The 14,931-nt window shown below is 42.1% G+C and overlaps 2 protein-coding genes across 7 annotated transcripts in view; both read left to right on the top strand.

Moving 5' to 3' along the window:
* LOC307030958 (R3H domain-containing protein 1-like) overlaps positions 1–5,523 on the top strand; it is a 46,769-nt gene extending 41,246 nt beyond the window's left edge. For 4 of the 6 annotated variants that reach the window (XM_079667596.1, XM_079667598.1, XM_079667595.1 and 1 more), the window contains 5 exons: positions 871–1,046; positions 1,858–2,011; positions 2,641–2,738; positions 2,913–2,997; positions 4,127–5,523. In XM_079667596.1, coding sequence (XP_079523722.1) covers positions 871–1,046; positions 1,858–2,011; positions 2,641–2,738; positions 2,913–2,997; positions 4,127–4,383 — 770 coding nt within the window. In that variant the 3' untranslated portion in view covers positions 4,384–5,523. Of the gene's footprint in view, positions 1–870; positions 1,047–1,857; positions 2,012–2,640; positions 2,739–2,912; positions 2,998–4,126 lie in introns of those variants that run through there. The other 2 variants (XM_079667599.1, XR_013805835.1) reach the window with 2 other exon arrangements.
* A 140-nt stretch (positions 5,524–5,663) lies between these two features.
* Positions 5,664–9,468, top strand: LOC307030962 (uncharacterized protein). Its single transcript, XM_079667605.1, has 3 exons — positions 5,664–6,312; positions 7,344–7,438; positions 7,521–9,468. The coding sequence occupies exons 1-3, from the start codon at positions 6,099–6,101 to the stop codon at positions 8,712–8,714; spliced, it is 1,503 nt and encodes a 500-aa protein (XP_079523731.1). The 5' UTR covers positions 5,664–6,098; the 3' UTR covers positions 8,715–9,468.
* The last annotated feature ends 5,463 nt before the right edge of the window (positions 9,469–14,931 follow it).

Here is a 14,931-nt window from a genome sequence, read left to right as displayed (position 1 = left end):
TTTTAATTGGCTCGGTCCAGAAATAATCTGCAGATTAAGTCCAAAAAGCCGTTGTCCTTGATACTGTTGTCGGGTGATAATTCATAAATCAACACGGGTGTCGGCCGTGCCAGGTTTACAACACGGTTTCCACCTAATGTGAGCTTTATGTAAACGGGAATGAATTACACGAGGGTGTGGAAGCTTCTGAAACCTCTTGATTGCTGAGTTTTTTTAAGTCGAGCGTCATAAGATAATGTGATCATTGCAGAGGGATGGGATGTTATTGCCACCGTGGACGTGCCCTTAAAATCCAGGCACTTAGAACCTAATTGCTTAGCTGCGTTTTCACTGATGAGGTGTGCAGCTGAACCGAAGTGCTGTTTGGTGAATAAATGATGATATTTGTTCACAGGGTAAAAAAAACAAGATGAGCATGATACCAATATGTACCCCCTTTTTTCCACTTATCGCAAAACACAGAACACAGTCTCCACAAAATGCAATCAAATAATAAATGCATTATTATAAATAAATACATTAGGTCCAAGAAATCCAAATCAATCCAAAAAATAAATAGATTATATCAAGAAAATTAGAAAAACATCACAACAGTAATATATATATATAATAATAAATACATACAAATAAGGCAGTGTTTGACCTTATTAATAATTAGGGGCGCTTTTCAAAGCCCCCAAGGCAATTCATAAAATATTCTAAGGAAAGGTTTAAGACGGGGAACATGTAGCACCACAGTGAGTAGGCTGATCTGAACCGGTTTGAGGGGGGGCTTGAATGTGCTGATTGTGTCAGACTGTCTGATACTTGCTCCTCGTCAACACCTCATTTTTAGCTCACAGCTTGTGTTTTTCCGTTTCCTTTGTGCAGGGTTGTTACCCGCGGCCCCCGGTGGTGGCATGGTGATGCTGCAGATGACGGCGCCCTCCTGCCAGCAGCAAAGAGCCCCCTCCCCCTGTCAGAGGAAACCAACCAGCCACAAACACCCGGAGCACCAGCGCAGCCGCAGACCTGCAGAACTCCTGCCGCCTCCAGAAAACACCCAGGTACAAACGCTGCCCGTGTGCAAAGATAGGATAAGATAAGATAAGAAAAGATAAGATAAGAGAAGAAGTACTTTATTGATCCCAAGTTGGGACATGTTTTCAAACCCCACTCTTCCTGCAATAAACCGTGTCTTAATGTACATTATTTAATTTCTTATTCGGTTCTTGTACATATCATATTCCATTTACTTTCTTGCACTATTTTTATTTTTGTAATTCATTATATATGTTGCATTGTTGGAGCAGCTCAGGTCAGAAGAATTGCATTGCCATTTCTCCACTGTAGCTTTGAGCATATGACGAATTTGAAATTGAAAAATGGTTGAGTCTTTCTAATCTCCTTATAACCTTATCTAGCTTTTTTTAATTTAATCACCTCAGTGGTCCAGAGCTTTTGACTTTTCCCAAACAACGTTATATTAAATTCTATATTTGCTCGAGCGATGTTTGCCACACAGAGCAATACAGTACGTGTCAGAAAGTTACAGACGGTTACAAGAAAGCAATTTGAAAGCCAATTTAGTTTTGTTGTCTGAGTTTGACAGTGACGCCAGGCTCGCCTCCTGCGCTCCAGGCGGGTTAAATGTCGCCGTAAATAGGCTCAGCAAATGAAGTCGGTGCTGGCGTAACCTGAAAACGAGGAGGGAATAGTCCTCAGCATTAGGGCGTAATGGTACATTAAGGGGACTAATGTGGATGGGACGGCACATTAAAGAAATGGCTTCGAGAGGAATCGCAGTCGTTGCTTTTTTTGAATGAAAGTGTTTTTTGTTCTTCCCTCTTCTTCCTCTTTCCGGTGTGTTGTGTGTAGAGCAGCCGGCCCTTATCGCGGGCCCTCACGCCCTCGCCAGGCCACCCGCCCAGCGTCAAGGGCCTCCCATCAGGCATTTCCTCCATCCCTGTCATGGCCCACCACCCGCACCACCCCCCGCCGCTCCCTACAGCCTTCTGCCACAGTGGACAAGGTCAGTAGTAACGCAGGATAATCTAAACCTGTTCCTGCCTCAGTCCAGAGGGTTCATATTCATGCTTTAATGCAGTAAAGAAATGAACTGTTAATATATGACTGCTTTTAGCGATATATCGGGCTAGGTGTAATGGGTATATATTTGGAGACAGGCAAGTGAATAAAAAATGAGTCTACCAGTAACTTTTAAGAAATGATTCCCACCATGACCAGTGGACAAGGTCAGTCTTAAAGCAGTATTAAAGAAAAGACAGGATCATCTAAACCTATTCCTGCCTCACCTGAGGGTGCAGAGATGTTTGGATTGTGTAGAGAAGCTGTCATGCAAAAAAGACTTGACTCAAGCAAACAGAAATGTATTTTATGCTAAGTCAATTAACCTTTGCTCACGTATTCTCAACCTCCTAACACCCTGAGATTGATTTGCACTTTCACTTATTTAGCATTGTGATGCATTTATAGTGGAGTATTAGGTCATTTCTGATTGGCTGTTATATCTTTAGCTCATTTGCTTCTATTGTCTGTTAGTTAGTAGGTTATTTGACATTTGTATAATTGGTAAATGTCGAAGTTTCTAGTTTCTACGGATCTGAAAATCCACTTTTTATTGATACCTTGTCTGTGAAGGTGAAGCACACTACTCTCTACTGGGCCAACCTCTGCAGTACAAACCCTCCATCAGACCTCCGCTGATCCACACCGCCCACATGGTGGCCAAACACCAGGTCAGACACACACACACACACACACACACACACACACACACACACACACACACACACACACACACACACAAACACTCCTGCAATAACATTATTACCATTTTTTGGAGTCAGTCCTCTGTATTAAATGAAAAGAAATGGCGTCTCAGGTGAGCTGATGACCTTCTTTCTCCTCAGGGTCCACTGGGGGTTTGGCGAAGCGCTCATGGGAGGAAGGCCAGCAGAAAACCTCTGTCTTCAGATCTCAGTGTAGGTGAAGCAGGTAATAGGAAGTCCAGAGGGAGGCATTAGTTTAGTGCACCTCCATTTAACGGCAGTCATTTTAAGTTTACTCCACGTCCTGACCTAGATTTGACCTTCCCTGTAAAAACAAAGTGCCACTAAAAGCTATTTTTTCAATTCTTAAGTTCATGCAACCCCGACTAAAACATCGTATTTTAAAGAGAAAAAGGAAAGTAAGTAATAAACTCAGCTTCTGTGCAGATTACCTGAAATAACATCAGGTTTTTGAAGTGTCAAAATCTGCTTTCTGCACTCCGCAGCTGAGGAGGGGAAGTGTTTGTTAGTGAGTGTAAGCAGAATAAATCACAGACGGGGCAGATCTCACACCTGGCAGTGCAACCTGCAGCCCCGGCGGGATTGAGCAGACACAAATGTGCTGATTATTTCAAATACAGCGTCAAATTTTTGCACTCACCGGGTATTATTTTTGCATTATTCAGGTGCTTTAGTCAATCATATCACAAGTGCAATCAACAAGGAGTTTTGTTTTGTGCATTAAATGTAGAACTGCAACAAACAAAAATGTAAATTTTTGCTTAATATGCAGGTTTTTCTTTCTAGATTTAACGTCAGAAAATAATGATTAATGTCCCTCACATTTTATTAGATTGTCCAGGGTGGGGTCTTGTGTTATTGGTCTACGATCCAAAGATATTCAGTGTAATAACAGAGAGGAAATATCTATATTTCACAGCATTTTTCTGCCATTTTGCCTGAAAAATGACTTCATAGATCGGAATAGTTTGTGATAATTAATAATAATAATCTTTATTTGTATAGCAACAAGTGCTTCACACAGACATGTCACAGAAAACGTATCTCACACAGAATACAGATACCACTAAAAGACATCAAAACAAACTAAAAATTGCTTGAATTGACAACAACGTGATGAAAGCAGTGGAAAGTTCTTGCAACAAAACAGCATTATTTTTGAGACAGCGTAAAAACATTTGAGTGACGTTGTGACTTGTTCGACCGACCTTCAGCCTTCAGCTTTTCCCTGACAGCCGCATTTTATGGAAGCCTCCCGATGGTATAGCTGTGATTCCTCTGGCAGTTGTTGTTCTTTCCCGCCTGCTCACAGTGCTGTCTGTGTTTGTCTGCAGTGAGCAGTCAGATCCTGGAAGTGACACATCCTCCGGAGGGGATCAGCTGTACAGAATCTCACCACCTCCTGGCAAACTTCTGCAAAGGGGGCCGACTGATCCAGCGAAACACCACCAGGGACGCTCACCTGGCCTCATCATACTCCATCTTTGCCATGCTACCCTCCAGATACTCCGCCCCGAGCAGCACGCTCCACCACAGGACTAGCACCGGACACAAAGTGGAGCGCTGTGACTCTAAGTCGGCGAACTCATAGCTGCTAAAACTCCCGGTGCGTCAAAGGAGCGTGAAACGAACGCACGTCGAAAACCACCTGCCTCTGCTGCCTCAGTCTGGAGTTCACAGACTCTGTCCAAATCAAAAGCTAATGTTTTGAAGAATGAATGTTCACTTTTTTAATTTTGTTTTACTTCCTTTCATCTTTTCCCTGGCCAAAAGGTCTGAGGTTTGTTTTTTGAAATGCGTCCGATGACCGTCTCTAAAAAAAAGTTTGCTGTTCGAAAGTGTTTGGAGAGCTTTGGGATTCTCTTTTTAAAAAGCAGGTGTATGCATCATATCGAGCTCATGGTGATCATAATCCAACTGTTTCTGGTTCAATCTTATTCTTGTGCCCACTTGACACGGGAAATTGGGGTTCCCCTACCATGTAATTGAATTCAAATTGAGCATTCATATCAAAGCAAGTGTCATATTTTATTTAACATTCATCAATAATTCCTTCATCTGTTTTCTAGCCACTGAAACTGAGAAGCGTTTATCCGCAGTGAGGTGCACAGGAATGAGATCTTGTTCAACAGGGAGGCTGTGGCTTAGTGGGTAGTGTGCTAGACTTTGAATCAGGGGATAGCAAGTTCGAGTCCCACTGCAGTCAGTAGTCATTGTGTCCCTGAGACACTTCACCCCAAGTTGCTCCTGTGGGGATTGCCCTCAGTATTGAGTACGTAAGACGCTTTGGATAAAAGTGTCTAACAAGTGACATGTAACGTGTAATTCAACATGCTCCCAACGATAACACACAGCAGCCCATACCATAATAAACACTGAATAATAGATATACTACCTGAATGATTTGCAGTCACTTTTATACACAGTGAATGTTGGATTTGCACTGAAGTGATGAACGAGATGGAGATTTAATTGCTATCGGACTGGGCCTGGATTTCTTTCTTTTATCGACCCCATCGTTCCTGTTTGTTGCACTCGACCAGGCCACGTTCTTTTATATTTAATTAAAATGTTTATATGCACAAGAAAAATGCAAACGGGTGTGTCGTTCTACTTTGCTTCTTCTTTTTTGTTTGGGATTTTGTTTGTGTGAATCATGAGGTCGCTGTGTCTGGTGTGGCTTTTTTCCTCTTTTTTTTTTGGTTTGACTCTAATAAATGTTTGCACCACACGTGTTTACATAACTGTTTCCTATGTTTAAAGGTGAGCAATACCCTGACCGTAGTATATTAGGAATCAGAAGGGCTTAATTGGTCCCACAGAGGAGACATTTACATAGTTACAGCATTATATAGATAGCAGCATATATAAAGACAAATAACACACTAGTAGATAAAAAGGCATTCACATAGTGTTTGAAATAATAAAATACAAATTGCACACATTCAGGGAATATAAATAAGCAGTATTTATAAAATAAGTGACATTGTAGTACACTATTTGGTACACTTAAGAGTGTATTTAACAGTTTCCTTGATGCTAGTTGTTCCTATCGTGTGAGAGGAAGAATAATATCAACATATCATCATTTGGGCTTTGCAGAGATGCAGAAATTAACCATTTTGATACTGTATGTAACGTAGAGCAACAGTGAGCCCTAGTGGCCAGATGCTAAAGCATGCACAGCAGAGTGAAAGTGAAAGCAAACTCTCCATGCAGCTATGAGTGTGTTGATAGCAACAGCTCGGGGTTTACAGTGGAGGGAAAAGGCGCCTTAGCAGTTAGCTGAGATGCTCGCTGGGCTTCATGTCTGCAGCCGAAATGGAGACAGATTCCCGGGAGGAAAAGAGGACCGTGGTGGTGTCCGGTGTGCCCGAAGTGCTGCCCGTCAGCAGGATGATAGACAAGCTAACAATCCACTTCCAGAGCTCTAGAAAGAGCCATGGAGGAGATGTGGAGGTCGTCAAGTTACCCACCAACATGCAGGGGGTCGCTTTGGTCACTTTTGACAAAGCTGAAGGTAAACCAATCAACCTCTTCTAAACACAAGCTACAAGCTACTAACTGTGTGTGTGTGTGTGTGTGTGTGTGTGTGTGTGTGTGTGTGTGTGTGTGTGTGTGTGTGTGTGTGTGTGTGTGTGTGTGTGTGTGTGTGTGTGTGTGTGTGTGTGTGTGTGTGTGCGCGCGCGCGCGTGTTGTGAGTCTCACTTTTCGGAAGCACAAGTTAGAGTTAAGGCCGAATAAGTTTTGCTTTTGTTTTGATTCCTTAGAAACCAGCCCCAGTGTGAGCATCTTGTGTATTCACTTCTTCATAATACTTCAGTAATAACTATTCGGCTGTACTGAAGGTATAAAAACTTCAATATTTGAATCATAATAAATATCGTGTTTACTACTCAAAGATAGTGACAGGAAGTGAACATATTTCCTCTAGTTGTGCAACGTAAATATAACAAAACTATCACGAGTAATAATGGTATATATAGGTGTTTTCTTCACTTCAATGCAGTAATGCAAACATATTTGAGGGTGTATAAACAGTATATCATAGTAAACAGTACCTGTATCCAGAAATACTGCTGCAAATTGACAAATTGATTTTGAAAGGCGTGTTACAGATAGAATATTTTACCATACACGTGACAGTATTTCTGGACACACCTGCAGGGATTTTCTAAGCTGCTAAATTCACATTTATTCAGTTATCATTAATTATGACTGGCTGTAAGTCATAAGCAGTGACTAGATGTTTAAATGCATTAAACCATGTGCAGTCATTTCTGAATGTATCTCCTATTTAATGCTTTAATTGGTTCCCATGGGACCCTCAATGAATTCCCATGGGAACCACTTATAATACAGTATGTAGAGAGGTGAGGTATATATCAATCATTTATCTACAGGAAGTGCTGCGTTGATGCAAGCCAGTGGTTTGATTCAACAGATTACAGCACTGTGTCAGCATCAGAATGGGAAATAATGAGGAGGTTTTGTGTCATTTCTGAAAGGCTTTATGAACATTATAACATATCAGTGCTCTTCTCTTGGCAGATGCAAACAGGGCGTTGGGAAAGGAGCAGCAGATCATGGCGGACGATGAGTTTCCAGAAGAATACCCGCTCACTGTGTTCCCCTTCTCTACAGATGTAAGCGTCACTATATCCTTAAATGCATAGTGGTTAGTTTTCTCTATGATATATAAGATATTCATGTGTTCTTTTGCTGCAGGTGTTTTTCTACGTCTCCAGCGCTACAGTTGATCTCTCCGTGTTCGGCGGAGATCCGTCCTTGCTGATTCAGAGTCTGCGGTCAGCTCACAGGTCGATACGTTTCCAACCTTCACCAAAGCAGAGAAAAGCTACCATCGAAGGGCCTTTCACCGCCGTCCGAGCCCTGAGACAGGACCTCATCCTCAGGGCGGAAAGGCTTAACTCCACAGCCCAAACAGCTGCCGTCAAACTCAAAGAAACTGCTCCTAATCCCAGGGTCACATCTCCTCACACCTCTGTAAGCCGCCACGGGGCTATAGCTAAGCTGGGACCAGGAAGTTCTAACTGCTTATCACCTCCACTGCACACCACAGGTGAGGAAACACAACGGCTGCATTCTAAAACTCATTCCCCGAGGCGAAAAGCATCCCGTGAGAGAGATCGGCTCGAAATGCCCACAGAAAACCGAACAGAGCAAGTCGAGACCAACCCCAGACCAGTGCACAATTCAAGGAATAGACCTTCCTTAATAGGCCTGGAGATGGAAATATCTCCTAAACAGTCAGGGGTCGATGATATTTCAGATAAAGGCAGCAGACCAGAAAGGGTTTCATCCTCTAAGATCAGAGAAGAGAGTCAGACAGAAAGCAGCAGCGCTGACTATCTGCAGGAATCAGATCAGAAGAGCCCTGCCACGACGTCCAAGATCCAAACCAGACACAAACATGTCTCAAAGTCCTCCAAGAGTAACACTGAGGACACGGGAAATGGGTCTGCAGTTGGTCTCAAGGATCAGGAGGATACGTGCATCTGGGTGGACTCCTACATATTCAATTACATCGAAAGATTTGACAAAAAGGATTTCGACCAACGCTCCAAAGGTGTTGATGTGTCCGTTCAGAGCGAAGGCACTGACCTCGTAAGGTTGGTTTTAACCGAGAGGCCAACTTCCACGGTCTCACGGCTGCAGTATGCGTTAGGAAGCCTCAAAGCTCTAGTGGAGATTTGGAGGACACTGTTGAGGGTTCATCAGATCAACTACAACAAGAAGGATAAACAGAAACTGATAGAAATCTGCAAAGATGTGGATGTCCAGTGCCTTAATGTTTTATACATGATAGAGGAATCTTGTGTTAAAGTCATTGGCTACTCATTTTCTAGTCACATGTTCTGTCAAAAAGTGGAGGAAAGACTAAACCCAAAGACCCTCTAAGGAGATTTACATGGAGGAGAAATACATGACTGCAGTTCTATAACATGACCACAGGGTGGCAGCATTGTGCAGCTCCTGCACAGTGTGTCTGAAATCAACTTAAAGTTAGGCATTATCAGCACATTTTTGATTACTCTGTTCCACAAAAACGTGTTTTTTTATTGCCCTGGCTAATAATCAGAGTTATATGAGTTAAGAACACTGTGTCTATGACATTCCTGCCTCTATAACCCAGTTTAATGTTCTTATTAAATGAAAGAATCAAATGATTTCCCTTTGTTTAGCGCGGGTTGATAATTAGGCCTTTTAAAATGAAGTGTAATACAAAGCATGTTCTCACAGCAGTAGGGACACATCTTAACTAACCTCCTCACGTCTCAATAACAATAGACAGGCTTCTTATTAAAAATTAGAATTGACAACCAATACATATTTTAGCTATGTATTTAATGCAGAAATAAACGTGGAAAATACTCTTAATATAAAGTATATTTGATTAACTTTAATATTTGTCTAATTTTATATTTTGATGTGTATAGATTTGTCCTTAATTTAGCAACATTTTTGTGATAATGGTACGTTTTGCATCTCTAATTATTTGTTGTGGTTGATATGTATATTTTTTTTAATTAAAAACGTAATTCAGAAATGATTTGCACTAATCTAATGAACTGGTGATATGTAGGTATCCTATTCACCTGTAGTGTCTCTCTTTAACATATTGTATTTTACATAATGTATATATTTTACATTCTGTGCTTTGCCTTTGTTATACATTTTCCAATTTCTACAGGGACCAACATTGGGCAGTAGGGGGCGCTATGACACTTTCTCCAATATGGTGAAATTGGTGAAAATAGAAAAACAGACAGAGAATAGAGTCCTGCTCACTGGAGCTATTATGGAGGCTGGGTTTTGGCAAGCAGGGTGCAGATTGGCAGGCAAATGATGTCAGTTGGACGTCCCATTATACACACACACACACACACACACACAGACACACACACACACACACACACACACACACACACACACACACACACACACACACACAGGGCCTCACCTTTTCCCAGGGAAACACTGATCCGAGCTTCTGATGTGTGGAGAAGATGTTCGGTAAAAATGTCTTTTTTCTCTCTCCTGCGATTATGCAAATGAGCTCGCCCCACAGCCTCGGTAATTGATTCATTATGTAAAAATAAGACACACAACCATAATGAACACACACACACACACAGACACACACACACACACACACACAGACAATCACTCATTTTCCAGACACACACACGCGCACACCCACACTCTTGTTGTTACCATAGGAACATAGTGGAAGAGGTTGCCGAGCTGCAGCACTAGGCGGTGTTAGGGGAAGCTCTCGAGTACAATGCATGGAGGACGGAGGAATTACATTACAGCAGAAGAACCCTTAACAAAGACTCTTACACACACACACACCTCCCTGTTGCCCCTTCGCCTTGAACAATTACCCGTTATTTATGGGGAGGGGGTGTGGGGTTACCGTGGTATAATGGAAAGGAGGGTCAACAAGCAGAAAGCGTGAATCGTTTTTTTCATCTCTGTTCTGCTCATTATGCATAGATATAATTGGATAATTGCATTTTTGAATATATTAAACATCTAAGCATGACTTCCATGAGGGAGGTCAGAAACAGAGAAGGAGGCCTGAGTGTCTTTGTGAGGACGTTTCTCCACAGATGGATTACTGAACAGGCAGGAGGGACAATTATTGGAAAGTCAAGAGTGAAAACATTACCACAAAATAATCCAAAACAAATACAGAGATGCAAAATCAAAGAATAACGATAAAGAAAAGTCTCCCAAACAATGATAAAGGGTGCTAATATGTAGGATTCAACCACCAGGAAGTGTGTGTGCCCGTGTTCAGACACACACATCTCAGAGGTCAGAGGTCGTGCAGTAAGGCAGCAAGCCTCCACGTCATATTTTGAGGAATGTGGCTGCTGGTGATGGATCATCCTCCTCAGGCTGTGTGTGTGTGTGTGTGTGTGTGTGTGTGTGTGTGTGTGTGTGTGTGTGTGTGTGTGTGTGTGTGTGTGTGTGTGTGTGTGTGTGTGTGTGTGTGTGTGTGTGTGTGTGTGTGTGTGTGTGTGTGTGTGTGTGTGTGTGTGTGTGTGTGTGTGTGTGTGTGTGTGTGTTGCAGTCACAAATTGAGTCTTAATGATTCTCTTTACAGACTATTAACCTGCCCAGGAGGGGGGGGGGGGGGGGGGAGTTGTAGGGGTGTGAGGGAGATGTGATGGAAGAGCCTTGTAGGAGAAATTGGGGGCAACAGACCAAGAAACAGTTTGTGTGTACAGTAAACCGTGGAAAAAGAACGACTTGTGTTTAATTGGTCTCACAACACATGACCCGTAATGTAAACGCACCGAATCCCCTGGACGTTTAAAATGTGGCCCATGAGAGACCGATGATTAATGTGTTGATTGCGTGTCCTCCATTTACTCCATATACTTTCTTCATGGATGCATTCATCTCCTATCTATGCACCAGTTGCCTTTGGAGAGTTTCCCTCCTCTCACCTGCCTCTCATCACCCAATTATCCCCATGTATACCTGCCGTAGCCACACGATGCCATGTGGGTCTATTTTTGAGGTAAGAATGATCGTATCAGGGTGTAAATCAACATTTATCATCATATTTTGTTGAGTTATCTTGTCTGTGACGCAGAAAGCAAGACACATTGCAAAAATGTGTGATTTTATTATCTGAAGTCCCATGTACTTCCTATTTCCTCCCCGTCTGCACAGCCTCACTTACGATCTGATGCAGGAAGTGTCAGTGTAATTATCAGTCTCTCGTCTGACCGGTTCAAACAGCTCTCAGTGAGCCGGGGTGTGAAGAAGAAACGCGAGGGGCTGTTAAACCTCCACACCGCAGGCAGGCCGCAACGCTCAACACACGGCCGCCACATGTGGGCCCCCCTGAATATAGACTACTTGTTTCCACGTGGGTATTCAAAGACAGGGGGCTGTAGTCACTCTCAAGCAAAAATGTATTTCCTATGGATGTAAACAAGAGCTTCTGGCACTACCATTTTTGTGAGGGTGATTCAGACCTTGTTGTAAAGCTTTCTGGTTTAATTGGGCCCTAATTTGTGCATTTAAGAAAACTAGGAACTCTAAACATTCACATTCTTGTTTAATTACAAATAACTCCATCCCCTACTTTTCTGACAAAGGAAGCTCACATTGTAAATAGTAAACCTACTGTACTAATCATCGACTAAAAGACAAGGTTAAGTACATTTGTCTGTATTTAATTTAAATAATGCATGCTTTCTGCGAGTGTCAATATGTGATTAGGGAGCTGGTAGTGTTAAAGGTAACTAATTACATTTGCCAAAGCATTATACATTTTTTTTATAGTTTGGTGTATTTTGCACCTGGAACACTTTGAAGGGTGGATGTTTCCTTTTTCCCGATAGCACAGAACTCAAAATGGTAATTATGAACATTTGCAATCGCTCTCAACCCTCTGTGTAGCATAAGAGTACTCTGCTCTGTATTGGAGATATCTTTTCTTGCACCGTCCCCGTCAACAGAGGACAGAAATCGTAGTAGGAAATAACCCTTTTTTGTAGAAAGTGATGCAGCTTTTGGTCCCAGACGAAGGATAAATGGCTGAACTGGTTCATTGACTCTAGCCTTTCCAAAATATCATCTGATTGGTTATGCTGCCAAGTGGGAGACATTCTCAATTTCATCTCTCAGCTCCATTACCTGACAAAAGACAGCAGTGTCCTGAGAGAGGCGTATCTCTCGGGTGGCAGCCGATGATTTGTGTGTCTCCAGATCATTCTGTGCACTCTGTCTTGTTTTAAAATGGACGTGTGCAGGAGGGGGAAACTCTGCAGAAACAGAGGCTCATAATTGAGATTTGTGTGAAAGCACCTGTACGATTTAATGGCCTGGACAATTTGAAAATTGAAGCCTGGACCGAAATGGCATTAGTGGCACCGTTTTTATATTCTGCCTGCAGTTATACATGCTGCACTGACCACAGGAGCCCAGCCTGATAATCAAATCTGTAGCACTGTGACATTCAGATGGTGAGTTCACTTACCCTGAGGAAAAAGTGCAATAAATTAGACCCAAAAAACGGTGCCATTTCCATGACAGCCAAACAAAGAATCCAGCCCCCCTTGACAAAAGGAAGATTTACATAATTACACTGGGAACAGATTACATAAAAAGACTCCTTGTATAATTCATAACTCCGTCTTTCCACACAAATGGTATCTGTTTCTGGACCAAATGGGGAAGAGAGAGAAAGGACAGATGGAGGCGGCGAGTAAGAAAAGGTTGGGAATACATCAGTGGCCTACTGAGCCAACAGGATGTGCCAGCATGGGTGTGTTTGCACATGCAGGTGTGTGTGTGTGTGTGTGTGTGTGTGTGTGTGTGTGTGTGTGTGTGTGTGTGTGTGTGTGTGTGTGTGTGTGTGTGTGTGTGTGTGTGTGTGTGTGTGTGTGTGTGTGTGTGTGTGTGTGTGTGTGTGTGTGTGTGTGTGTGTGTGATGAGGGCATTTGTATGCTGTCGGCATCTGAAACCAGTCGTGTGGTGAAGATGAATGGCGTTGGCTTTAAGTCAAATGTTAATGCTAAGACAAAGGGGAGAGAAAAGAGGGAGACAGCTTGTGCATCGTGTCATAACTAAAAATGCCAAAATAGAGAATTAACATCAGTGTGTACAGTCTGCAAACAGCTTCATTAAAAATGCACTTCTCCACATCTCCGGTCGCTCACCTCGAAGAGTGAAAACACACTGATTAGATTAGCCCGACTGGAGTCTTTAAAGTCTTCTGGAAATGTCAGCAGAATCATCAAAGCGCCCGCCTCCTTCATAAAGCCTTGATGAAAGGCATTCTCCACATACTGCGCCTTCTATATTGTTAGCTCACGGGTACAACGTCTACATCTGCACAACATTATTGCTTTTATGGGAGTTTTATAAGTGGAGACAGACCGAAATCGGGCAGAGACAAGTGACATGTCCCCCTCTTAGCTACACCCGAGCCCACCAACTCTGTGCTGCATTTGCAAATCTGTCACATGTATTCATGTACTTGTTTTACGAGCATACCTCTTTTTTGCTCAGGGCGCCTCCTCCCTTTATGGTCCACTTTCTCTACAAGACAAGGTGCACCTCTGCCTGCTCTTTCTCCATCACCTGAAGGTCAACATCTTGAGCTAACGTGAGTATTTGTTGAATCCATCACACAGCAGTATAATCTCACATAAACCCACAACAACTCCTAAAAACTGAAGAATTGGACGATATCAACCCCCCCCCCCCCCCCCCCCCCCCCCCGTGGAGCTGTCTGGTAAACAAACACAGCTATGTTTACATTCTGTGTTTCTCACCAAAACCCATTGTGTCCGTCCAAGAAGACTAACAAATAAAAACTCATACTATCTTTGAAAGCAGATAATAAACAATACTCTGAATCAGGCATTGCATGTTTCCACATTTACTCGCTTAGCCTTCTTGCATTTGTACAAAACAACAAAACGTTGCTCCACGGTGCCAATAGTGGTCTAAACTCTACAGAGTATCTTTAATTTAAAGTGGACCTATCATGCTATATTTGAATAATATAGTGTAGGACCATACCTATATAAGGCATATGTATACTTTTTATTTTTCAAAATAGAGAGCGGACCTATTGACAACATGTTCCCTTCCTCAAAGCTATCCTGTGGCTCATAAATGCAATGTGAAGAGAACTTGTGATTAAAGACAAATTCCTGAGTTGAAACTAGTAATACATTTAGAAAAGAAATAATTGGCATCAACTTTAAAATATGAAAAGTGTTTTATAAAATATTAAAGTCTGACTTAAAGACCCATTTGAAAATTTAAATTGGAATTCCAAAATAGAGAAAATAGCCTTGTTCCTAAAAATCAGGCCATTTGCACAAACACAACCGAAGTTATTGCAAAATGAAATGTGAAAAATGACCCATTTGGACAAAAACGTCCACAGTGATACCGGAGGCTTAAAATAAATGTAGTGGAGTAAAAAGAATAATATTAGCTTCTGAACTGCAGTGGACTAGAAGTATTAAGTAGCATTACATGGAACTACTCTTATACTTAAAGTGGACCTATCATGCTATATTTGAACAATATAGTGTAGGACCATACCTATATGAGGAATATTTATACTTTT

This window comes from Notothenia rossii, assembly GCF_949606895.1.
Source record: "Notothenia rossii genome assembly, chromosome: 3".
Lineage (NCBI taxonomy): Eukaryota > Metazoa > Chordata > Actinopteri > Perciformes > Nototheniidae > Notothenia > Notothenia rossii.
The sequence above is the reverse complement of the archived record's forward strand: the minus strand, read 5'-3'. Positions and strand labels throughout refer to the sequence as shown.